The sequence below is a fragment of the Stenella coeruleoalba genome (genome assembly GCF_951394435.1).
Source record: "Stenella coeruleoalba genome assembly, chromosome: 8".
Classification (NCBI taxonomy): Eukaryota; Metazoa; Chordata; class Mammalia; order Artiodactyla; family Delphinidae; genus Stenella; species Stenella coeruleoalba.
In genome coordinates, this window is record NC_137154.1 from 104,021,776 (window position 1) to 104,048,921 (window position 27,146).

The window sequence follows — 27,146 nt, forward strand, 5'->3', positions numbered from 1 at the left end:
CCGCCCGGGCCGAGCTGCGGGCCCCCACCCACCCTGCGCACACCCCCGCGTACACCCCCGCGTCTCTGGGCCTCGGGGTCCCGGCGGGGGCGGGGCGTCAGCGGCTGGGGGCGGGGCCTGGCGGGGGAGCACGGCTGCGGCGGCGGGAGGTGCGGGCCCTTCCGTCCCCTGGTTGGATCTGGGCTGAACAAGGGGCGGTGTCTTGCGGCGGTTCTGCGGGCCGGCATTGGGCGCTGGACATGGAGGGCGTGGTTTCGTGAAGTCAGTTCCGGTCGGTGTAAATCCCCCGGGGCGGCGGCGAACGGGATTCAGATGCTTCTGGGTCGCGGTGGGGAGAGCTCCCGAGTCCGAGTGTGTGAGCTTGAGCGCCGAGCGCTAGAGCGACCCGGCGAGGGATGGCGGCCACCGGGACCGCGGCCGCCGCGGCCACGGGCAAACTCCTGGTCCTGCTGCTGCTCGGGCTCACGGCACCCGCCGCGGCTCTGGCCGGCTACATTGAGGTGGGCACCGGGCGAGCGCCCGAGCCCTTTTTCCTGCGCCTGCGAGGGAGCGCGGCCTGCTGGCGGGCGGGCCGTGGGGTTCGGGCCGGGTGGGGAGCGCGTCGCGTGGGGGCGGTGGGGGTGGTCCGGCTCTGCAGCGGGTCTGGGGCGCCTCCCCCGCCCGCTCCTGCTTGGCGCAGCGCTTAGCGCAGGAGGTCGGGCTGCCTCCGACGCCGCAGAGGCCAAATGAAAGGCATCGGGGTTGCGGGGGGCGGCGGGCAGCCTCGGCCGCCCCAGCCCCCATCCCGCCCGCGGCGGCGCCACATTCTCTGGGGACCCCGCGCGGCCCAGACGCCCACCCCGCCCTCCCCCGGGACCACGCGAGCCTCTGCCGTGCGCCCCGGGGCGGCCCGCAGCCCGAGACCCGGTGCGGCTGGGCTCGCTCCGGGGGCGGCTGTGCAGACCCTGGCCCCGGGCTGGGGCGGGCAGCGCGCTCCACGCGGGGGGCCGGAGCTTCCCACCGGGGAGCGGCGGATGCGGCCTTTGTTGGCGAGGTGGGCCGAGCCGCGGGGATGCGGGCGTCCCGGCTCGGCGCCGGGGGAGTGCCGCGGTGCGGGGCGAGCGCCTCTTGGGCTGCACCGGAGAAGCTCCGCACCCCGCAGCGGGTGTGCCCTCTCCTGCCTGTGTGCCTCCCGCTCCAGATCCTGCGCGCTGGCATCGGGCCTTCGGGAGGAATTGTTAAATATAGCCGTTTGCCTGAGTCCAATAAACAAGAGGAAACCCTTCTCTGCTGCTGGTGTTGTTCCCTTTTGTGGTGGGTTTCAGCGAGCAGGGACGCGGTACCCGTGAAAACGTTGTAAAAACTCTTGTCTTATCGTACTTTTTTGGTGTAAGTAGTTTTTCTGCACCTGATAACCCCGTGCCATCTCTGTGCCGGGAGGATGTTCCAGCGCCTGGGCTCCTGGGTGATTCGCTGGGGTCGGGCCGCGGGGACAGGCGGGGTTGCTGAGGTCCGTGGGTCCTGCAGGGTGGCCTGGACGTGGCCGCTTCCCAGAAACCTTTCTGTTCCTGAGGGAGACGTGGGACTTTAATTTTACTTGCCTTCTCGAAATAGTGCTTGAACTGTCGGACTGGAATGCTTCGGGTGTGTAGTTTATTTCCCCTCTTCGCTATTTTAAAAATTACAATGGATTTCTGCGTGGTTGGCTAATTTCAGAGAGAAGTGAGACTGGATTTGATTACCTAGGCATTGACTGAGAAGTTTCTAATAAAAACCTACAGTTAGAACGTGTTCTTCTGCAGAACGTGTAAATATTTCCACGATTAGAATAAATCTGATCAAGAACGAACCTCCGATGGAACGGCTTAAAACGTTTGTATTCATCCTGCTTAAAGCTTTGATTCTTGGGGGGCCGGGGGGGGAGAAGTTTTAAGTAGAAATAGTTAATGTTTATAATACGCATGCTTTTAGATTAGGATTATTTTCGTTACCACACAGTGGTTAGTTGGATTTATATCTGTGGTCCCCAATATGGTGTCGCAGGGAAGCAAGCTAGATCATTGGGATGGGAGGGGAAGGAAGAAGATTTTGTATGGAACATAGAATTTAACTCTTAGGTCAGGATGTCAAAAACCATTGTTCACACTTTTACCTCACTTCCCAGAGGTATGAGTAACTTCAGGCACTAGTGAATTCACAAAGAAGGGTCCATCAATTTTAAAGTACATCTTCCTTTCAGGTTTAAATGGAATATTAATACTTGATGCCTGCAGAGAAAGAGAAATGAACAATATCAGAATTAGCTGTTGTGGATTAAATTTGATTATTACCCACATCATTGTTCAATCGGAAAGTCTGGCTAGACAGAAAGTAGGCATTAGACATTTCCCTAAAATGGTTTTTGAATGCTGTGTTATGAAACTTCTCTTCTTTGGAACTGTGTTTTTGCCCATACTTGCTAAATTACCTTTCAAACGGTTTTTCCTTTTGTCCAAGAGGCAGCATTTCCTTCATATGTATATAATTTGATTTAGTTTATTTGCTTTCAGGCAAAGGACTGCCTAAGCCTTGATGTAGATGAGAATGGCCTAAATCAGGATTCGCTTTGGGATGGTCCTTATTGAGATGAGCCAAGAGGATTCTAGCCAAATCCCTGATCAAATTGCTTGGCACAGAATTATTGATTGGCCAGTCTTGAGTGTTGCTTGGTGTTGACTGAATTAATCTCTTACACCTGTTTAAAAGAAAAAAAAGTCTCTGTACTCAGGGTCACTTCCTCTGTTAAATCTGAGACAAGTTCAGTCGTGGGCCTGCTCCCATGTGGGATTCTCAGATGGTATTTGTGCTGAAATTCTGCACTCTGTACAGTGGACCTTGAGGCTTCTGAGAGCCAGTTCATTCCATCACATTTTAAAATGGGCCCTTTGATAGTCAATTTTCAGGAAACTCAATGTATGATGTCTGAGGCAGAGGACCAAGAAGCTTTGTGCTGATATTTCTGATGGGTGGTGGAGGGGATGTCACTTTATGACCTGGACAGATACCAATGCCTCTGATAGGAACATCAGCCTGTTAACCTCATAACCATGTAAAAATCGTTTGATAAATGTGATGAGCAAAGTTTTGGCGAATCAGGCCCTCCTCTCGCAGGCTTTTGTTTCATCCTCTAAAGCTGGGCTGTCCCACAGTGTAGCCACTTGCAGTGTGGCTATTGTGATTGAGGAATCAACTTTCCATTTTATTTAATTTTAGCTAATTTATATTTAAAAACAAATACTCTATTCGGTGATTGGAAAACATTTATCTGTGTTTGAAACAACTTTGTATGAGTCTGCTTTTTAAACTATTTGATACATTTTATGAAATCTAAATGCAGATCCAGTATTTCTTGTGAAAATTTAGCATCTGAATTGAGGTGTACTGTAGGTGTAAAATGCACACCAAATTTTGAAGACTTAGTATGAAAAAACTTGTAAAATAACTCATTTATAATTTTCATATTGATTGTATTGAAATGATAATATTTTACACATCGGCTAAGTAAAATATATTAAAATTAGTTTCACCTGTTTCTTTTAATTTTAATGTGTCTTCTAGAAAATACAACATATGTAACTCATATCTACTGGACAATACTAATTTAATTTCTTGCTTAAGGTTGGTGCTGCGTGAGTGTTTTTATGAGCACAATTTTTAAATACGTTGCTATTTTTTCCCCCAATAAAGTCTTGCTTAAAGTTGGTCCAGTATGATCTTAAGAACAATTTTGAATATTTTTCTGTTACTTTTTTCAATTAGAATTTTTATTTAGAAATAACTTCAAGCTTACAAAAAATTATAAAAATTGTACAAACAGCTCTTATACCCTTTACCCAGATTCATCAATTTAACATTTCTCCTATTCAGCATTTGCTTTTTCATTCATTTTGTTATTACGTATTTTTTGCTGAACCGTTTTGAGAGCAGGTTGCATACATCATGTCCATCTACCCCTGAAAACTTCAGTGAGTATTTCCTAAGAACCGAGGAAGTTGTCCTACATAAGCTTAGTACAGTTATCAGCTTAAAGAAATTTAACTTTGATACAATACTTTGATCAAGTCTGCTGTCTGTATTCCATTTTGCCAGTTGAACCAATAATGTCCTTCATAGCATTTGAAAACATGTTTTTTGTTTGTTTGTTTGTTAAAGAGCTTTAGAATTCTTGGCAATAATATGTGAAGGGTTAATTTTTTTCCAAATATAAAAATCGTATTTTTAACTTATCTGATATTGTTTCAACTCTGGAAAATCAAAACTTAAAAACCTTTCAGGATTCCTTAATTATATTTCTCTTACTGAATTCTTGGGCTTTTGCATTTTTTTTTAAATAAGAAAAATTATATAGGGAGTGCATATTCATTGTAAAAATTTAAAATGCATTTGAACAGTAAGAAATGAAAAATAATCTGAGATTGTGTTGTCCAGGGAAATCTCACTGTAAACGTTTTGATGTGGTGTGTATCCTCCTAGAGCTCTCAGGTACATACATTTTTATCAAAGTGACACATAAATTGCGTATTGAAGCTGGTACCTAACAATTAGTATTTTGAATTGTTCTAAAATGAACTACTGAAAGAAAATAGTTTTCTGTGTGATAAAAGTAGGGATAAATTTTTGTACAGTAACTGTAAAGTCTGTGGAGGGAGGCCATTTGAGAATTCAAAATCACCCATAATCCAATTTTCATGAGTTGTTTTTTTAGTGAGATAAACTAGATTACCTTGACTCTTAATTAAATTTCATATAGTGTACCTTGATTTATGTCCTAGGATGGAAAGTGAACCATGTAGGCGCATTCAAATAGAAACAAGTTCCAGTCCTTTGTATCAAGTACAACTAATAACTACTTTATTGCTGAGAGAAATTTTCTTACATAAGCATCATAAGGCTTTTTTTAATGAAACTTTTTGAAACATAACTATAATCTATTTTTAAAATACAACTTTTCATTTGTTATTCATCCCACTAGTGTTTGTTGAACACTGCTACCAGGTTCTGTGTTAGATGCTGAACAGTGCAGTAATAAAAGCAACTGTGCGTGGGGCCTTTTCCTCCGCAGTGCACTTGCGTGATGTGATTTCCAGGCCCTATGCCCAGAGATTCTCATTGAGGATATCTGGGATTCTCATTGTCACAGGCTCCCCAGGGGATTTTTATGTGCAGGTAGAGAAAAACAAACTCCAGTAAACAAAAAGGCAACAGAACTCATTTGGGGACATTATCTTATGTAAGCCCCCAAAAGTCTGGTGAAGTAGGTATTCGTATCCATAACTAAAATGGGAGTCGGGTGAGGCGGAGGGTTCAAGGCAGTGCAGCAGGGCCAGGGTGAAAATTGGTCTGTCATATTCTGAGTCTGTCGTGCGCTCTTTCTTCTATATCAGGGTGTTTTGGTTGCAGATTTCTTTCTACTCCGGTCTACCTGTTTTCTCCACTATCAAAAAACCTGATGTGAATATTTTCTTTAAAAGAACTAATTTCATAGATGTTGTAATATTATCATGAATCAATATATGGCAAACTGCTAACAGTGGTTATCTTTGAAGGATGTAATTACAGGGGACTTGGCCTTTTTACATTTTCCATAGGTTTTAAAAAACGTCTAATGCTTTTTAATATAACATGGAAGTTCTCTCTTTTTTTTTTGGCTGCGTTGGGTCTTTGTTGCTGCGCGCGGGCTTCCTCTAGTTGCGGCGAGCGGGGGCTACTCTTCTTTGCGGTGCGCGGGCATCTCATTGCGGTGGCTTCTCTTGTTGCGGAGCATGGGCTCCAGGCACGCGGGCTTCAGTAGTTGCGGCACGTGGGCTCAGTAGTTGTGGCTTGCGGGCTCTAGAGCGCAGGCTCAGTAGTTGTGGCGCTCCACGGCATGTGGGATCTTCCCGCACCAGGGCTGGAACCCATGTCCCCTGCATTGGTAGGCGGATTCTTAACCACTGCGCCACGAGGGAAGTCCCTATCTTTGTATTCTGATAACAAATTTTAAGGAAAGAAACGGTGACCACTTGTGGGGAATCTTACCAAAATCAGTGTATGGGATTATTTGGAAGAGAAAAGGTTACTGGCACCAGATTTATGATCACTGGCCTAGTTGATAGACAAACTATTAGGCAGAGGCTGGCACAGTAACCAATATGACTGGAATAAGATTGTGGTCCAGAAAAAAGTCAATCAGCATTTGGAGTGGGGCACCTGTGGTGTGGGTTAATTGAACAGCTCAGCACAACCTTTCTACTCTGCCTTCCTCAGCCTCACGCCTCCTGTGGCTGCAGAATGGCTGTTGCAGTTTCAGAGCACGTGCTTTGATTTGATAACGTCCAGGGGATTGTGGGGCTTTCTCAGAGCACATCAGCACAAGACCCCTCAAGTCTTACTGTACAGAATTATATCAGGTGCTTCCAGCCACACCAGTCATGGGTGGGGAGGGGATGGTGGTGCTGTGATAGGCTTAGACTGCACACTGGGTTCTGCTGGAAAAGCGGGCTGTGGATGTTGGGTAGATAGCAACCCAACGTCTGCTACCAGGTCATTATCTGTTTGGGAGGTTATATAGCTAAGCTGGCTGGAAAGAAAAAGAATGAATTTATTCTTACCTAAATGATCTGTGAGTTAAAGGTTTGCCGGTGAAATTGAGACCTCAAAGGAACCTCTCAGATGATTATCAGGATCTCGGCACGTCCTTTTGAGGGATATTGCCGTCCAGAACAGAAAGGCAGGAATGGAGAAGTATGTGAAAATTTGTAAAGGAGGTAATTAGCCTAGAGAAGAAGAAAACATGGGATTTAGTGTTGGTGAAGAATGTAAGCATTGTCAGATTTTTATACATTGGCTCTGGAAGGCTAAATAGAGGACTTACCTAGGCTGAAGCAGAATTTTTACCTGGAGAAATGAGCCAGTAAGAGTGTGAAGAGTATAGGACCCTTTAATTATGAATATGACCAACATAGTATAGTAAATATATAAAAGATACTCATATCCACCACCCAGTTTTGTTAAATTTTAGCACTTTCTGTATTTGCTTTAGCCTGGTTTTTTTTTTTTTTTTAAAAAAAAACTAAAACATCATCAGTAGAGAAATAAAACATTGTTAGGCCTCCTTTGAACTTTCCCCCATTCCATTAACCTTCCTTTCCAGAAGTAACTCTTACCATGAGTTGAGAATTCAGCATTCCCACTCATGTTTTCGTGTTGAGATAGACCCCTTTCATCTCTCTGGATTCCAAAGAAACTTACCCAGGCTCTTAGAGTTGTAATAAATATTTGTCAGTGCAGAGTGCTAGTTGTTTGAGCATATTAGGGTGATTTTAGAAGGTAACAATGCTAAGATATTTGAACTGAAAGTAAGGGTAGCCCTGTGCTCATGAAGGTGCCAAGCACTCAAGGCAGCATTGCAGCCCTCTCCACCCACATCGCAAGCCTGGAATTTTTTGAGCTTTTAAAAATTTAAATACACAAAGGAAAAAAAGTTACAGCTCAATGTATTTTCATAAAACATACTCGTGTGACCACTGCCAAGGTCAAGAAATAGAACATTCCCGTCCCCCACTTCCCCGTCCCCCTCCCTCTCCCCCAACTATTATCCCAACTTCTATGGTGATGATGTCTTGCTTTTCTTTTTTATAGTTTTACCATCCAAGCGTTCATCCCTAAACACTGTAGTTTAGTTTTTCCTGTTTTCTCGCTTTATAGAAGTGGAATCTTTCAGTATATATTGAGTATCTGGCTTCTTCCACTGAGCATGTTTTTGAGGGTCATTTGGATTGATGAGCATAGCTGTGGTTCGCTTGTTTCCACAGCTGTATAGTATTCCAACGTATGAAGAAACCACAATTTGTTCTACTGTTGATGGACATTTGGAATGTTTCTGGTTTGAGGCTATTGAGATAATACTGTCCTCTCTGCTGCTTGCCTTTTTACACTATTCCTAATGATGTCTTTAGAGGAAGTTCTTAAGTTTAATGTCTAATTTGTCAGTTTTATTTTTTTAAATTATGGTAGGTGCTTTTTGTGTCCCACGTGAGAAGTTTTCCCCACCCTGAGGACATAGTTATTCTCCTGTTGCCTACTAGGGGCCTTTTGTTTTGCCTGTCACATTTGGAGCTACAGTTTACCTGGAACTGATTGTTGTGTAGATATGAAGTATTGGTCTTTTTATTATTCTTTTTTTTTCCGTATGGCTATCCAACTTGCACCATTTATTGTAAAGGTCTCCTTTCCCTTCTGTTGTCCCATGCCACCTTTGTTGTTAATTAATATCTCTGTATGGGTGAGTCTATTTCTGGGCTCTCCTAATCCATTGATCTCTTCTCTATCCCTGTACCAAGTCCACTCTGTCTTAATGACTGTACTTTATAATAAGGTTTTTTTGTTTTTTAAATAATTTTATTTATTTATTTATTTATATTTTTTGGCTGTGTTGGGTCTTTGTTGTTGTGTGCGGGCTTTCTCTAGTTGTGGCGAGCTGGGGCTACTCTTTGTTGCAGTGCACAGGCTTCTCATTGCGGTGGCTTCTCTTGTGGAGCACAGGCTCTAGGAGCACAGGCTTCAGTAGTTATGGCGCGCGGGCTCAGTAGTTGTGGCTCTCAGGTTCTAGAGTGCAGGCTCAGTAGTTGTGGCGCACGGGGTTAGTTGCTCCGTGGCATGTGGAATCTTCCCGGACCAGGGCTTGAACCCATGTCCTGGAATTGACAGGCGAATTCTTAACCACTGTGCCATCAGGGAAGTCCCTATAACAAGGTTTTATAACTACTAGAGCAAGCCCTTCTGCCTTGGTTGTCTTCAGTAATGTCTTGACTATTCTTTAACCCTTTTCTTTCCATTTACATTTGCCACATTTAGCCAAAAACACTTGTTGGAATTTAGATTCGATTGCATTGAGTCTGTAGTTGAATTGGGAAAAATAGACATTTTTCCAATACTGAGTCTTCCAACCCAGAAACATGGCATATACCTTTATTTAGGTCCTCTCTAATTACTCTCAGTGTTTATAGCTTTTTTCATAGAGATCTTGTACATCTTATGTTAGATTTATCTATATAGATATTTGATGTTTTTAAATGCTATTGTAAATGGCACCTTAAAGTTGTCTTTTTGTTGTGGTTGTTGAAATGAAGTTGATATTTTCAAATTGATCATGTATTCAGCGGTCTTGCTAAGCTTGTGTACTAATTCTAATAATTTATCTGTAATTTTGAAAATTTCTGAGTATATTCTGTGAATTGTGACAGTTTTATTTCTTTCCTTTTATTTTAAAAAAACGAGATATAATTGAATATAACATTGTGTAAGTTTACGGTGTACAGTGTTCTGATTTGATGCATTTTTATATTGCAGTATGTTTACCATTGTACCATTGCTGCTAATACCTCTATCAAACATAATTATAATTTCTTTTTGGTGGTGAGAGCTATTAAGATCTAGTCTTCTAGCAACTTTGAAGTTTATAAAACAGTATGTTGATTGTAATCACTGTGCTGAATGTTAGATCTCCAGAGTTTATCTGCTGTTTACAAATTTGTACCATTAAACGACATGCAAGTTTTGATATATAATATTTGCATTATCATTCAAGTAAAAAAATAGATTTTTCCGTTGTGATTTAATTTTTTTACCCAGGTAATTTAGAAGTACACTTCTTAATTTCCAAAGATGTGGAGATTATCTGGTTGTCTTTTTGCTGTTTATTTCTAAGTTAACTGCATTGTGGTCAGAGAATTAGTCTGTATGATTTCAGGTTTTTGAAATTTATTGAGACTTGCTTTATGACCTAGTTTATGATAGAATTTTTGTTGTGTGCATAGAGAAAATGTTTATTCTGTAGTTGTTACTTCCAATGTTTTATATGTATTCTGATCATGCTGTTTTCATGTTGTTCAGATCTTTATTCTTAAGATTTTTTACATCTTCTTTTTTTCTTTTATTGAGAAAGGTATGTTAAAAATCTCCCACTGTGATTTTGGAAAAGTTGTTTTTCTCCTTGTTATTCTGACAAGTTTTGCTTTGCTTATTTTGAGGCTGTCATTAGGTGCATACAGATTTAAAATTGCTATCTATTCCTCAAGAATTGGACTTCTCAGAGTTACAGTTTCCCTTGTTATCTCCAGTAAGGTTTTTGCCTTTGTCAGTACTTTGTCTACTATTTCCATCTTTGTGTTTTAGATGTGTTTATGGTTGATTTTTCTTTTGTTTACTTAGGAGACAGTGTTTGTCTTTTACTGGAATATTTAGTCCATTTACATTTAATGTGATTGCTAAAGTATTTGGGTTTTCATCTACCTTCTTATTTAGTGTTTTTTGTTTGCTCTGCTGGTTCTTATGTTTCTTTTTTTTCTTTTTTTTCAAATTGAAGTGTAATTGACACACAACATTATATTAGTTTCAGGTGCACAACATAATGATTTGATATTTGTATGTGTTGTGAAATGATCACCACAGTAAGACTAGTTAACATCCATCACCACAGATAGTTACATATTTTCTTGTGTGTGTGATGAGAACTTTTTTTTTTTTTGCGGTACGCGGGCCTCTCACTGTTGTGGCCTCTCCCGTTGTGGAGCACAGGCTCTGGATGCGCAGGCTCAGTGGCTATGGCTCACGGGCCCAGCCGCTCTGCGGCATGTGGGATCTTCCTGGACCGGGGCACAAACCCGCGTCCCCTGCATCGGCAGGCGGACTCTCAACCACTGCGCCACCAGGGAAGCCCGAGAACTTTTAAGATTAACTCCCTTAGCAACTTTAAAATATACAATACAGTGTTATTAATTATAGTCACCATGCTGTACATTACATCCCCAGGACTTATTTATATTATAACTAGAAGTTTGTACCTTTTGACCATCTTCACATATTTTGCCTGCCCTCCACTCCTCAACCCCCACCTCCCACCTCTGACAATGAGTGATCTTTTCTCTATATTTACAAGTTCAGTGTTTTTAGAGTCCACATATAAGTGAGATTATACAGTATTTATCTTCCTCCATCTGACTTATTTCACTTAGCGTAATCCCCTCAAGGGGATTATGTTGTTGTTGCAAATGGTAGGATATCCTTTTTCATAGCTAAATAATATTCGTGTGTGTTTACACCATTTATTTTTATTCATTCACTTATCAATGAACATTTAGGTTGCTATGTTTATTCCCTTATTTAACTCCTTTGGAGGTGGTTATTATTTTACTTCTCTCTCCTATTACTTTGGAACATATTTGTATAATCTTTTGTTTTCCCTTTAGTGGTTACTTTAGACATTTCAATATCTTTCACTTAATTGGTATTAATTGGTATTTTTGCCCTCCTCCTGCTCAGTAGAAGGTTATTAGAACACTTTAACTCTACTTAACCCCTCTCAGCATTTTTGCCATTGTTGTTACGTATGTTAATTTCATTTAAACCCCAGAAGACCTTATACAAGCCATGTTTTATACAGTCAAATGAATTTAGATCAGTGATCATGAACTTTGGAGGCACACTGGTATCATCTGGGGGAACATTTACAGAACACAGATTGTCTGCACTCCAGTTCAGACAGATTTCATCAGGGTCTCTTGAGGGAGGGTGTCAAGCATTAGTGTTTCTTAAAAACTCCTCCGGTGCTCGCTTCGGCAGCACATATACTAAAATTGGAACGATACAGAGAAGATTAGCATGGCCCCTGCGCAAGGATGACACGCAAATTCGTGAAGCGTTCCATATTTTTGTACAGCTACTATGGAGAACAGTATGGAGGTTCCTTAAAAAACTAAAAATAGAACTACCATATGACCCAGCAATCCCACTACTGGGCATATACCCTGAGAAAACCATAATTCAAAAAGAGTCATGTACCAAAATGTTCATTGCAGCTCTATTTACAATAGCCAGGAGATGGAAGCAACCTAAGTGTCCATCACAGATGAATGGATAAAGAAGATGTGGCACATATATACAATGGAATATTACTCAGCCATAAAAAGAAACGAAATTGAGTTATTTGTAGTGAGGTGGATGGACCTAGAGTCTGTCATACAGAGTGAAGTAAGTCAGAAACAGAAAGACAAATACCGTATGCTAACACATATATATGGAATATAAGGAAAAAAATGTCATGAAGAACCTAGGGGTAAGACGGGAATAAAGACACAGACCTACTAGAGAATGGACTTGAGGATATGGGGAGGGGGATATGGGGAGGATATGTGACAAAGTGAGAGAGTGGCATGGACATATATACACTACCAAACATAAAATAGATAGCTAGTGGGAAGCAGCCGCATAGCACAGGGAGATCAGCTCGGTGCTTTGTGACTACCTGGATAGGTGGGATAGGGAGGGTGGGAGGGAGGGAGACGCAAGAGGGAGGAGATATGGGAACGTATGTATATGTATAACTGATTCACTTTGTTATAAAGCAGAAACTAACACACCATTGTAAAGCAATTATACTCCAATAAAGATGTAAAAAAAAAAAAAAAAAAACTCCGGTGATTCAAAGATGCAGTGAGTTTGAAAGCCTCTGATTTAGATTTACATATTCTCTTTGTTATTCTTCCTGCCTTTTGTATCTCTGACCTTCATTTTGGGATAATTTTTTGTCTTCCAAAACACACTTTAGAATTTTCTTAAGGTTGGCTGGTGATATATATTCTTTCACCAAATACCTGTTTTAGTGTCTTTCTTCAAGATAGGTTCATCGGGAATAGAATTTCTTTCATCATTTTAAAGATCTTATTCTTAATTCTATTCCTGGTCAATATCTTGGTGTTCAATATTATCAATAGCTTATTGGAATTAACTGTCAGATTGTTGTTCCTTTGAAGATAATGTGTCCCTTATCTCTGACTACTTAGTAGATTTTCTCTTTGAATCTGATTTTCAGCAATTTTACTGTGTACCTAGGTTTGGATTTTTAAAAAATGTATAGTCCCTTGCCATCCTTGGGGGATTGGTTCCAGGACACCCCTACCCCCAATACCAAAATCTGTGATGCTCCAGTCTGTTATGTGAAATGGTTCTAGTATTTGCATGTAACCGTCAAATATCCTCCTGTATACTTGCAATCATCTTTAGATTACTTAAAATACCTAATGCAATGTAAATGCTATGTAAATAGTTATAAATATAATGTAAATGCTATGTAAATAGTTGTAAATATAATGTAAATGCTATGTAAATAGTTGGCCCGTGGCAAATTCGAGTTTTGCTATTATGAATTTTCTGAATTTTTTTTCCCCTGAGTAGTTTCAGTGCATGGATACACAATCTGAGGATATGGAAGGCTGACTGTCTTCGGCTTGTAGAGCTCCTTGAATCTGTGGTTTGATGTCTTTCATCAGTTTTAGACAGTTATCAGCCATTATCTAAGTATTTAAATATTGCTTCTGCCTATTTCTCTTTTCTCTAGGACTCCAAAAACAAACATCGTAGACACTGTTCCTCTGTCCTGTGTGTTTTTCCATGCCTCATTTGATAGCTTTTCTTTTGACCCATCTTTTGGCTTACTAATGATTTCTCCAGCTATATCTAGTCTACCATGAAGTCCCATCCATTGAGTTCTTAATTTTAGTTGTTATGGTTTTCAGTTTTATAATTTAAAATAGTTTTTTTTAATTGTACCTAGATCAGAGATGAAATTCTCAATTTTTGTCTTTTGTGTCTTTGAACATGAAAAGTATACTTGGAGTCTCTGTCTGGTAATTCCTATGTTTGGGGTCCCTGTGGATCTTTTCCTGTTGTCTGTTTCTGCTGGTTATTTATTCATTTTATTTTGTTTCCTTGTTTGTCAAGTTATTTTTGATTGTGAGCCATATGTTTTATTTACACAAATGCTTATAGATTAATTTAAGGCCTAGGCTAATGTTATGCTCCAGAGAATGTTTGATTTGCTTCTACCTGGAGTTTGATGAACTAGAGATCCAGGATCTCTCATTTCACCGATTGAGAGGATTGGAAGTTGAGCTGCAGTCTCTGTGAAGTCCTGTCAATTCTGGATTACCCTTCTAGGTTCAGCCTGCCTTGGGGTATCAACTCCAAACCACTAGTGTATTTCCAAGTATGTTTCCTTTCTTCTCTCCCTCCTGCCCCTGGACTCCAGTCCCTTTCCCATTGGTCCTTACAGGCTGTTAAAAGCACTGCTCAGCTACTCCCTTTAGGATCTTTCATCATCCCCAGAGGAAAAAAGCCCTGTGAGCTATATTCATCTCCTTGGACTTTCATCCTCCTCTGGTTACTGACCTAGGAAATCTTCCCTGTCTTTTTAGGTCCCTACTGCCTTTAACTAAGTGCTTTTTAAAGAGTATTTAGTTATGTGGCTGCGCTGAGTCTTAGTTGCCGCACGTGGGATCTTTGTTGCCGAGTGTGGGATCTTCATTGTGACACGTGGGATCTTTATTTGCGGCACGTGGGATCTAGTTCCCTGACCAGGGATCAAACCCAGGCCCCCTGCATTGGGAGCGCAGAGTCTTAACCACTGGACCACTAGGGAAGTCTCTAACTAAGTGCTTTTGAAAAATATTTTATGTTGCTTTTCTAGCTGTCCTCATCAGGAGGGTTGGTCTGAATTACCTAGTTGACCATAACTGGAAATTAATTCCCTTGAAATTAGATATCTACTGGGAGTTTATAGAGAGAACCTGTGTTATTTTATTTTAGGTAGTTGGGGAAGAAGAATAGACAAGCAGGAATAGAGTGGCAGATTCTGGTGGTGGTTGGAGTGATAATAACAGTGATAGTTATATTTATGGTGCAATTACTATGTATAATGTTTCACATGTACTCACTGAAACCTTTGAACTACCTTCTGAGACACATACTATGGTTATCCCTGTTTTACAGACATAGGAACCAAGGCGTGGACAGATAAAGTAACTTGACCTAGGTCACAATCAGTAAGTGATGAATTGGCTCTCAAGTTTGTGCTAACTGGTAGAACAGATGGCCTGGTCAGAGGCCTGGAGAAGGGATATCTCAGGTCAGCACGGGGCCACCAAAGGTTTATGGAGAAGTTACCAAACAGTCAACATTTAGGCAAAAATTTGCAGTACGTGATTCTTAGTAATCAGAAAGTAAAGAGAAAACTCTTCTGAGGTTATTTTTCCATCTTTCTCCACTACCAAACCACTATCAGGTCATGGAACTTAGATTTACAGTCATTGTACGTTATGACTTGAGTGCGTATCATCTCAGGAACCTATTTGCTACTTCTTACAGCCTTTCATTAAAAAAGACAGATTCTAAATTGATTTTTTACAGATGATTATTATGGTGACTCTTAGCGTGTATCCTGTGTTAAGGAAAAAATATATGGTCATCGTGAAAAATCTAGAAAACACAGGTAAAGCTAAAAAACAAACAAAACAAAACAGAAAGAAATTAACTGTAATTTACCATCCAGGTAAGTAACTTAAAAATTTTCCCAGTCTGTGTTCTGGACATCTTTGTTTTTTGAAAGAATGGATTCCCCCTTATATGTTTATAAGCTGTTTTCCTGCCTTTTGACATATTGAATAACTTTCCAAGCCGTTAAAATATTTTATAGCGTCACTTTTAATTGAATCACCCTTCATGGTTTGGGGCATTTGAACTCCCTGCATTTTTAAATATTGCAATTTCCACCACTTTTAGTTGCCTTTCATACTCTGAATTTGGAGTACTTAAGCTGACGCACAAATATTTTGAGTTATTGAATGAGAATGCTGCCTGCCAGCCAGTGGTTGGATGTTTGCAGCAGTATTGGAACCATAATTTGAATATTTTATTGCATTTTGCCCTTATTTTATTGTTGAGTAGCACATGGTTTGATGGAGTTGGTGCTTATTTGGTGCTTTCTAGATCTAGAGTCTTTGAACTTAGGTGAACACACAGTGGGCTCAGTTATGTAGAAAGAACTAAGGAATATTTATAAAATGATAGAATTAAGGTTTTTCCCCCATTTTCCCAAGATTAAATGATTATTAAAAAACGCACCACACTGTATAGAAATCAACATTCTCTCCCATAATTTTATGCATCTGGGACTGTAGATATGTCACTGTCCCTGCCCCACATCTTCAAATTAACATTCTTTTTTTTTTTTTTAATTTTATTATTTATTTTATCTATTTATTTTTTGGCAGTGTTGGGTCTTCTTTGCTGAGGGCAGGCTTTCTCTCGTTGCGGTGAGCGGAGGCTGCTCTTCGTTGCTGTGCACGGGCTTCTCAGTGCAGTGGCTTCTCTCGTTGTGGAGCACGGGCTCTAGGCATGCGGGCTTCAGTAGTTGCGGCACGCGGGCTCAGTAGTTGTGGCTCAGAGGCTCTAGAGCACAGGTTCAGTAGTTGTGGCGTACCGCCTTAGTTGCTCCACGGCATGTGGGATCTTCCCAGACCAGGGATTGAACCCGTGTCCCCTGCATTGGCAGGCGGATTCTCAACCACTGCGCCACCAGGGAAGCCCCAAATTAACATTCTTAAGTCACAACAATAAGTCTTCTCATAGGGGGCCTTCTGGGAAAGCAAGCTATTTCCTCCGCTCATATTTCCCTCTTTTTGTAGCATGCACCAGCAGTCTATCCAAGAAGAATATACTGGGGAGTAGGGAGGGCATCCACCAGCAAGCCCACGGTTGTTGACAACCATAAGATTAGTGACAAGCACAAAGGGATATGTCAACATACTGGCAAAAAATCCTGTGACAGCTTGGGAATAACTCTTCATTTCATTCATGGTGGAAACCCCACCTTCCAGTGCATAAGTATTGACGAGGTAGGCCAGTGAGTTACAGAGCCACAAAGAAATGCTGTCACCTAGGAGGCGAGGAAAAAGACCCGCAAAAAATCCTAGGATGGCTTCTTCCCAATAGATAGTTGCTAGGAAGTCACAAAATCCACAGTACTTGGATTCTCTGCCAATGATTGTACCACAGATCTCAGGGTGATCACGTGGAAGGGATGTGTGATGAGAGTAGCAGCAGAATGAGCCGTCACCTCTCGAGTTGTCTCCTTGATAACTCAGTCAAAGGAAGAAGAAACTTCTTTCTGTACATTTCCAGATCCTGACTCCTCAGCCTTGTCACACTCCTGGTAATGCTGTAAAACTTTACCATGGACCACAGTTCCAAGGACCCCTGAACACAGTCTTGGAGTTAAGCCTGTGAACAACCCACGCTTCCCACTGATGCTTGCAATGTGCTGAGCATAATGAGAGGATGAGGAAGCTGATAAAATTGCTGCCCCAAAAATATTTCATTCTGTTGTTGGAGGAAGAGGCTCATATCCCACCTGGATGAGCACCTTCATGTACATGAGTGGCCGGGACAGGATGGTGAGACTAGAGCCCAGGAGCACCTGACTGGCTGCGTCCGCCATGATGGCACCCATGGACGGACAGACAGATGGAACCACCAAGTGACGAAGCTGGTCCCGGATCACGTGCCAGGGCCGCTGGCTTCACTGGCCCGCCCGCAGTGTGCCTAGAATTAAGTTTTTAAGGATAATTTTTTCCTAAAACACTGGAAGTAGTTGAGATTTGTATAAATTATTAGCTTTCTAGTGACAGAACCGCCCGCCACCCCCCGCAAATAACGTGCATATCTTTGAACTTGCCCATCTTTTCAGGGTTTTATGTAAAAATAAGAGTCTTCTAATTCTGTCATTTATTTGTTTATAATTTACATTTCTAATTTTTCTTTAATGCAAACAGTATGCAGTAGATATCTCTTTTTTATCCTTTTAGCTGTAGGATATCTCAGATTGACATTTAAAAGAACCTTTGGATATAACTTGTTCCAGAGTTGAAGACTTTCCCTGGTAACTGGTTCATTTGAAGTTCTTCATGGTCATCATTATTGGCAGACATTTATTAAATTACTGTATGCAGGGCACTGCACAGAACACATAGCACACAGCTGAGGGCAGCATATATTGGGTTGGCCAAAAAGTTCATTTGGTTTTTTCCGTAAGATGGCTCTAGTAGCACTTAGTTGTCTTTAACTTCATTTGAAACAGTTTTGTTAGATTGTATTGTGACAGCTGTCATATGAGTATGCCTTTTTTTTTTTTTTTTTGCGCTACGCGGGCCCCTCACTGTTGTGGCCTCTCCCGTTGCGGAGCACAGGCTCCGGACGCACAGGCTCAGCGGCCATGGCTCACGGGCCTAGCCGCTCTTCGGCATGTGGGATCCTCCCGGACCGGGGCACGAACCCATGTCCCTTGCATCGGCAGGTGGGCTCTCAACCACTGCGCCACCAGGGAAGCCCATGAGTATGCATTTTTTAAAAATTATCAAAATTTGTGAATTTTTGTGTAGCCATTTTAATAGAAGATGGAAGAAAAAACATTTTCAGCATATTATGCTTTATTATTTCAAGAAAAGTAAAAACAACTGAAATGCACAAAAAGATTTGTGCGGTGTATGGAGAAGGTGCTTTGACTGATGGAAGGTGTCAAAAGTGGTTTGTGAAGTTTCGTGCTGGAGATTTCTCGCTGGACGATGCTCCACGGTCGGGTAGACCAGTTGAAGTTGATAGCGATCAACTAGAGACATTAATTGAGAACAATCAGTGTTATACCACTCGGGAGATAGCCGACATACTCAAAATATCCAAATCGAGCGTTGAAAATCATTTGCACCAGCTTGGTTATGTGCATCGCTTTGATGTTTGGGTTCCACGTAAGTTGAGAGAAAAAAGCCTCTTGACAGTATTTCCGCATACGATTCTGTACTTAAACATAATGAAAATGTTCGGTTTTTAAAACAAACTGTGATGGGTGATGAAAAGTGATACTGTACAATAACGTAGAACGGAAGAGATCGTGGGGCAAGTGAAATGAGCCACCACCAAGCACACCAAAGTCCAGTCTTCATCCAAAGAAGGTGATGTTATGTATATGTGGTGGGATTGGAAGGGAGTCCTCTATTATGAGCTCCTTCCGGAAAACCAAACGATTCATTCCAACCAGTACTGCTCCCAATTAGACCCACTGAAAGTAGCACTCGACCAAAAGCATCCGGAATTAGTCAACAGAAAACACATAATCTTTCGTCAGGATAACGCAAGACTGCATGTTTCTTTGATGACCAGGCAAAAACTATTACAGCTTGGCTAGGATGTTCTGATTCATCTGCCGTATTCACCGGACATTACACCTTTGGATTTCCATTTATTTCAGTCTTTACAAAATTCTCTTAATGGAAAACATTTCAATTCCCTGGAAGACTAAAAGGCACCTGGGACAGTTCTTTGCTCAAGAAGATAAAACGTTTTGGCGTATGGACACCAAGGGGGGAAAGCTGGCGGGGTGGGGGGGCTGGTGGTGGTGGTGTGATGAATTGGGAGATTGGGATGGACATATATACACTAATGTATAAAATAGATAACTAATAACCTGCTGTGTAAAAAAAGAATACATCAAAAAAAGATTAAAAGTTTTGGGAAGATGAAATTAGGAATTTGCCTGAAAAATGGCAGAAGGTAGTGGAATAAAACGGTGAATATATGCCACGGAGCAACTAAGCCCGTGCGCCACAACTACTGAGCCCACGTGCTGCAACCACTGAAGCCCACGTGCCTAGATCCCATGCTCCGCAACAAGAGAAGCCACCACAATGAGAAGCCCACGCACTGCAACGAAGAGTAGCCCCCGCTCACCGCAACTAGAGAAAAGCCCATGCGGCAACGAAGACCCAATGCAGCCAAAAATAAATTTTAAAAAAACCGGTGAATATGTTTTTCAGTAAAGTTCTTGGTGAAATGAGAAATGTCTTATTTTTACTTAAACACCCAAGGAACTTTTTGGCCAAGCCAACTTTTTGGCTTCTTTTGTTTATCATCCTAAGATGATAAACAAAAGAAGCATTTTAGGTGGTTGGAAAAATGACAATCAACACTTCTCCAGTCTTTTAAAAATAGATTATTTTAATGTAGCTTATCTTTTTTAAAGAACCTATTTATAGGGTTTACTTCCAGGTATTTTTACATTGTCAGCCATTAAGTTCCTGCTTTCAGTTCTTTTGGGTATGTACTGGAAAGTGGAATTGCTGGATCATATGGTAATTCTATGTTTAACTTTTTGAGAACTGCCAACCTCTTTTCCACAGTGGCTGCACCATTTTACGTTCCCACCGTCAGTGGCAAGGGTTCCAGTTTCCACACATCTTGGCCAACACTTGTTTCCTTTATTTTTATTTTTTTGGCTATGGCAGCAGCAGGGCCCCTTTATTTGTCAGAGATTCTCGTCTCCCCAAGGGAGGCTGAGTGTGGGTTGTCATTTTGTTTTATACCCCTGTCTGTTCTCTATCATCTAGAGGCACAGAGTTTTCAATGCTTGTTGAAAAGCGGAGAAAGTTGGCTTGAAATCACCTCTTGCAGTAACAATTTATTACTCATTTTCAAGTGAATTGCAAACCACATTTCATAGCGGAACCTTCGCTGATTGGCTGGTTGACTCTGCCACGCCCCTCCCCCCTTTTGAAGAGGATTTCTGCTTAATGCTGTATGAGTGTTTTTCCTTATAGCAACTCTTTTTTCCTTCCCTCTCTGTCCCCCTCTCTCTCCCTCCCCCTCCGTGTCTCTCTCTCTCTCTGTCTCTGTCTCTCATAGCAACTCTTTAAGAAAAATGATTCCTTGAGGCTTGATTAGCTGCCTCAGGATCTACATTAATAAAATATCCTGCTGGGCTGTTGTTTTGAAAGATTAATCTTGTGAATTGATACAAGTCATTGAGACTCAGTGTTGGTTCGTGTTGTTTTTAAACAATGGAAATAGTAGTCAGGACAGATTAAAATCAGATTAAAATGTTTTAAGTATTGATTTTGAAAGATTAAATACAAAGCACAGACTCAAAGCTGATGAGCTCCCAGCCAAGCTGAGCCATTACGTGTGTGTGGGTGTGTGATGAGTGAAGAAGCAAACTTGTCACAGGATGGCGGGAGTTAAGGCAGATTATAAATCCAGCACCAGTCCCTGGACGATTGGATCCTCACTAAAATATCCCCGTGGTGATCTGATACTAGGCGAGCAGCATCGATGCCTGTCTCTGAAAAGCTATAGAAAATAAAATAGAACATAGACTCTGAGTCAATTTGAGGTAATGATGTTTGTTTCAGTTAACATTAGGAAGGTAATGTTTTAGCTGTACCACTTCTAGCATCCTTTTTACTTGGTAATTTGTGAAGATAAATTTCTTTTGGATATCACATCAGTATTTGGTACATTTTGGAGTTTTATGGGAGAAAATGTTTAGAAGAAAGCAAAGAGACAAAGAAGTGATCAGAGAGGTAACATATCCTATACAAATATAGGGCCTCGATTACATCATTTTATACCAGCATAGGTAGGGTTCATTGTTGGCCAAGTAAAATATTATCATGTTAAATATTACTGAGACTAAGGTGTGGCTTTTGTGATGTTATGTGAGGGTTACTATTAGTCTTATGTACGTTTGGAAATATTTGAAACCCGTTTTTTCCATAGGGCCAAAGAATTCACTTTAACCTAATATGAACACTTGTTTTCATCCTGGCATCAGGCGTTAGAAGTGAGTTGCAAAAGTTCTTCCATTGAGCTACTTAATAGCTGTTCCCAAGGAAGGTGAAGGAGAATCATTCTAATAGGCCAGCACAGATTGCCCAAATTCGGCTTGGGTACTAAGTTACCGGATAGTATTATACTTAAATAGCTGCTTGGCCTGCCAGTTTTTGAAAGCTTCAAGGTGAGCTAGTTCTGATGACTTTGTAAGGCTGCTACTGCTATAGGGTTTGGGAATATTTCCTTTTATATTAGGATTATTCTGTTCACGTGATGTCTCCCTTACCAGCCCGAGCCTCCATGTGGGTGAGAACTTGTGACTCTTCAATTGGTTGTCTCTGGAGCCTGCTCTAATAAGGCCCTTGCAAATGTGTATTGACTCAAGGGCCTGTGTGATGTGAGTACCATATCATATATACTCTATCTGTTCTGGCCTTTTTTTTTTTTTGGTCTTTGGAAGACCTTTGGGTTTTGTTCTGTGGTTGTCAGAAGCCTAAGAGAGTGTCTTTTTGTTTTTGTTTCTGTTTTGTCTGATTGTTAATGTCTCAATCAGGCTTCTTTTACTATTTGTAGGCTCTAAAGCGTTGGGGGATGGAGGCGGGTTGTCATCCTCCCCCACCCTCCAGCAGTTGGATAAAATAAGAACTTGGGCTCTTGGCACTGTTTTACCCACTTACATAACCCATACCAAATCCTTTTTAAGAAGAAATATCTCAAGGTCCTTTTTCCTGTCTAATTCCCATTCATTATTTTACTTGTAACCACTTGTCTCTTTTGCACGAGCCTGGCCTCTTTAGAGAAGCTTTTTTCTCTTTAGAGAAGCTTACCCATTTAGCCATCCAAGGACCCCATTCCTGCAAATGCCAGAAACTCTTGGTAGCCTTCATAACGGAAGAAAGGGAACTGCAGTGAACGGAATCTACAGGTAAATGAAAAAAAGTCGTTCGGTCGTGTCTTCCCCTAGCACAGTGTTAGCTGAACACTTAACACAGCGCTGTCCAATAGAAGAAGGCGAGCCACATATGAAATGTAACTTTTTCTAGTTGACATTTTTTTAAAAAGCAAAAATAGGTGAAATGAGTTTTAACAATATAGTCTATTTAACTCAGTATATCTGAGATAATTATCATTTCAACACGTATAATTTCCTGGATGAATGCAGAGGCTTCCTAAGTGGCCTCCTTGTCTCCACCTAATCTTGCCGAATCACACCCTCTCACCTTCTAAAATATGCCTAGCAGGGTCGTTCTGGTGCTGGCGCTGGAGCAGAGCCCCGGCCCAGTTTCCTTGGGGAAGGGGTTCTGGAGACTTAGCCGTCCACTCCCCACAGCCCCGCGCCTACCCCTGCCGCAGCGCTTCTCAGATGCCAGCGCCGTCTCCACTTCCTTACGTCTTGTGCATAATGTAAGTGCTACACTGTAGGTCTGGGCTTCCCTGGGTCTGGATCCTGCCTCTGAGACGGTGAGCTCCCCAGATACTTAGACTGAGTCTTATTCGCTTACCCAGCGTATTCATTTGCTAGGCTGGCCGTGGCAAAGTACTACAGACTGCGTGGCTTAAGCAGTTGAAATTTATTGTCTCACTGTTCCTGGAGGCTGGAAGTTTAAGATCTACGTGCTGCTGGGTCACGCTCCCTCTGAAGGTCTGAGGGAGGATCTGTCCCAAGCTTCTCTCAGCTTCTGATAGTTCTTGGCTTTGGGCAGCATAACTCCCATCTTCACATGGCATTCTCCCTGTGTGTGTGTGTTGTCTCTTCACATTTTTCCTCCTTTCATAGGGGTGCCATTCAGGTGGGGTTAGGGGCCACCCCACTCTAGTGTGACCTGATCTTAATTACTGATATCTGCAACAACCTTATTTCTAAATAAGGTCGCATTTGGAGGTGATAGAGGTTAGGACTTCAACATATGAATTTAAGGGGGTCACAGTTCAGCTCATAACACCCAGTGACTAGCATATTGACTGTAACGTAACTGTAAAATGATCAAATGAAGTAATCTGAGGAAAGGATCAGAATTTTATTTTCTTAAAGGTATTATGTTTAAATAATCAAGATAGAAGCTCTCAATTTTATTAATACTTCTCATCTCTAGTTTTCAAATATATTCATAGTTAGTGGCTTTTGAATTGTTGCACCTCAAGAGATGCAGGTGGAGGGACTTCCATGACGGTTCAGTGGCCAGGATTCCGCGCTCCCAATGCAGGGGGCCCAGGTTCCATCCCTGGTCGGGGAACTAGATCCCACGTGCCGCAACGAAGAGTTTGCATGCTGCAACTAAGACCCGGTGCAGCCAAATATTTTTTAAAAAGAGAGAGATCCAGGTGCAGGGTTCTAGCTCTAACTCTGTCCTGGTGAGAGAATGAATAGACCAACAAGGACAGAGAACAGGAGAGAAGAAAAGATGTCTATGCAGACTTGATGATGGACCTAGTGACTGAGCCAGCAGACCAGAGAAGCTGGAACCTAAATGCAGGGACACCAGCTAAAAGCAAGCTGATTTGCAGAGCAGACCTTGAATGAGGGGTGGAAGCATCAGGGTGAGGCTAATGGCAGGGAGGGGTTGAAACTAAACATGAGTAATCAGGCCCTGAATAACGCACCTCACCCCACCTCGCTGCACCTCAGGAGAAGACTTCAGGTTCCTTGGGACTCCAGGCCCAGCAGAACATGAGGCACTGAGAGGGGAAAGGCTCCCTTCCTAGGCCCCGCAGACCCGCAGCAGCCAGGCTCGGGGGCTGCAGTCAGGGAGGGAGCTGAAGGATTCCTCTCTGGACAAGTTCTGTCCATGTGCAGCAGGGTCCCTTTCCTAAACACTGAGTTAGATGACTTAGGGTCACCAGCCACTTCAGGAACACCTTGAACAAGAACACAGACGGGGGAACAGCAGCTTAAAGACCATGCAGGGAGGAGGCAGGTAACTTCAGTAGGCTCTTGATATTTACCTCAGAGAGGAGAGGTTGTTTCCTCTGTGAGATAATAGTTTGCAATAAAAAAAGGCTTTCCGAGAACAAGGAAGAGTTCTTGGTGGTTGGAAATGTGATACCAGACATTTAAAAGTCTGGTTAGAAATCGTTCTGAAAGGGAACAAAAAGAATCTAGAAAGGAAGAGGTAAGAAAGGAAGAAGATCAATGTAGGAGGTAAGATACGGCTGTTAAGAATTTCAGAAAGAGGAGAGGAAACCCAGGACTGAGTGTTTCCGCGATGATGTGGCCCACTGAGCGCTCAGGCAAGTGAATGACAAAAACTCAGACCCAGGCCTATTAGAATTGAATCTCAGGATACCGAAGATTGGTAAGATTTTACTTCCATGTAGGAAAAAACCAGACCTGCACAAAGAACGAGGGATCAAATTGGCTTTAGATGTACCAGCAGCAGTGCTGGAAGCTAGATGGCCCTAGCTCCACATCTTAACCTGTGAGGGAAATTTGTGTCCAGGTTACAGTTTAGTGCTTGTCCAAATTGCCAACAAAGTGTGTGCGTAAGATAGAAAGTTTCATGTGTGAAAGTTTCTGGGAGGCTGTGGGAAGCGGTGAGCCACTGACACAGGCGGTTAAGTCAAGAAGGAGCAGAGGGCTTCCCTGGTGGCGCAGTAGTTGAGAGTCCGCCTGCCGATGCAGGGGACACGGGTTCGTGCCCCGGTCCGGGAAGATCCCGCATGCCACGGAGCGGCTGGGCCCGTGAGCCATGGCCGCTGAGCCTGTGCGTCTGGAGCCTGTGCTCCGCAACTAAGGAGCAGAGTACTGAGTTGGGAACAGGAGAAAAGGGGGGAGCAGTTTTCAGGACGGTTGTGATCAGTCCCAGGAGTGGCAGCTGTGCTCAGGCCTGGAGAGTCATCAGCGCAGTTGAAGCAGGAAGACGGTGCCTTGTCTTCAAGAAAAGGGATCAGAGCCATCTCTGCAGATCTTCCTGGCAGGCTGAGTGCCAGCGGTCAGTACAGGCAAGTAAAGGAAGAGATGGCCTTGCAGAGGCCGAGGGGGGAAAATAGATGCCTAAGGAGGGAGCTGGAACTACAGTACCTTTTTATGTCATAATCATGTAAATAGGAGTATTGATTTGACCAGCGGAGCAAGGAGAAGAAGGTGGGTGAACGTAGGGTCTGGTGGTTTAAGAGTTCAATCCTTTTGACTAGAAAGTCGATCGATGATGTCCGGACTGAAAAGGTATGGAAGTGGTGAGGCATAAATAGTGGGAGAAAAGGCTGGAAGGGCCGCCTTGGGGTGGAGGACTCCGCTAGGAGCCTGGTGTTGGGTGGCTTTTCAGTCTGGGCACGTGGACTCAAGTGGCAAAAGATAAAAAATGGAAACTTGCCATGCTGCCTGAGTTGTTTTCATTTTACTTGTCATTCATTACAGATGTACTTATGCGAAGGCTAGCACAGCGTTGATCATTTAGAAATCGCTGCTGAGTGGTATCTGGTTAATTCTTACTAGTTTAACTAAATGTGTTGGAGAGAAAACAAGAGCACAGCCTTCAGCCAGACAGTCACTTCCTTGGGTGTGAATGATTACCTACTAGGTAGTTGGTGCTGTTTCCAGGTGCCGAGATTAGAAAACCCGGAGGGCCCGCCCCCAAGCACAGCCTCACCCCCTGCCAACCTGCATCCTGTTGGAGGGAGATGGGCAGTGCAGATGAATGAGCAGGTGACTTCCCATTGCTGGAGGGGAAAACAAAACACCGGCAGGGTGGGGCCTGTCCTTGGGAAGGGCCCCCAGAGATGCACATTTGAGCTGGGTCCTGAAAGGTGAGACGTGACAGCTCAGGGAAGAGCAGGGGCAGAAGTTCGAGGTGCAGAACCTTGAGGCAGGAGAGACCCTGGCTTGTGCCCAGGAGGGTGGTGTCCATCGCCAGATGGGTTGATGGAGGGAGTGGGGAGGAAGCAGGGGTCGTCAAGAGTTGGAATCCCTTGGAACATGAGAGTGAGTGATGTGTTCTGCCTCGAGATGATTCAAAATGCTGTGGTCGGAGTGGGTCTCGGAGGGCAGGGTGGACATAGCTCCCCAGGGGCCCACCTGACCAGTGGGACAGAAGTGCTCCTGGACTTTCCCCTCTGGGAAAAGGGGACCAGCAAATGCTGAAATCTTGGTGTGTGTGAGCTGGACCACCATGCTGTGCATTTCCGGGTCCATCATGCACCCTGCAGCCTACCGAAGGCCCCTCCCAGAGTTATGCAGTGCACACGTTTACATCCTTTTTATTCTTTTTACTTGGGCGTAGCTTTTCCTGCTCTCCTTTATGCATTTATTTAGTAGTTAGGTGGCTGGTACCCGGGAAGGCTAACTAATGGCAGAGACAGCAAGCAGTAAGCACGCTGACTAGCAGCTCATACTCGCTTTATTACTTTATTTTTTTTAATTGCTGATAATGACAATAATGTGCATGGGCACGGTCCCAGACAGGAAGAATTGTTGTCTGCAGGCAGATCTGGTGCGAGCTGATAATACACTATTTACTTTTACATTTAAATGCTGCGTAAATCATGGCAAAGATGCCTTTCTGACTTGATTTGAACTTGGAGAGGGTGGAGCTCTTTCATATTTGTGTTATTTTCATAGCGTTTTGATGGACATTAGAAGTTAAAGTGATTTGTCACATCAAGATTGATGTGTGAATATTGCTTGACCTAGTAAACGTGAAATGTTTAGCAGAACAGCATGT

At 42.7% G+C, this 27,146-nt stretch overlaps 1 protein-coding gene and 1 pseudogene across 6 annotated transcripts in view; one reads left to right on the forward strand and one right to left on the reverse strand.

The window, feature by feature from the left end:
- The first annotated feature begins 215 nt into the window (after positions 1-215).
- Positions 216-27,146, forward strand: part of APLP2 (amyloid beta precursor like protein 2) — a 72,548-nt gene continuing 45,617 nt past the window's right edge. For 2 of the 5 annotated variants that reach the window (XM_079928602.1, XM_079928604.1), the window contains exon 1: positions 227-500. In XM_079928602.1, the coding sequence (XP_079784728.1) occupies positions 396-500 (105 nt within the window). In that variant the 5' untranslated portion in view covers positions 227-395. Of the gene's footprint in view, positions 501-27,146 lie in introns of all 5 variants that reach the window. The other 3 variants (XM_079928603.1, XM_079928605.1, XM_079928606.1) reach the window with 2 other exon arrangements.
- On the reverse strand, positions 14,849-17,413 carry LOC307190293 (mitochondrial carrier homolog 2-like; annotated as a pseudogene). Its single transcript has one exon. The product of its transcript is annotated as a mitochondrial carrier homolog 2-like (transcript).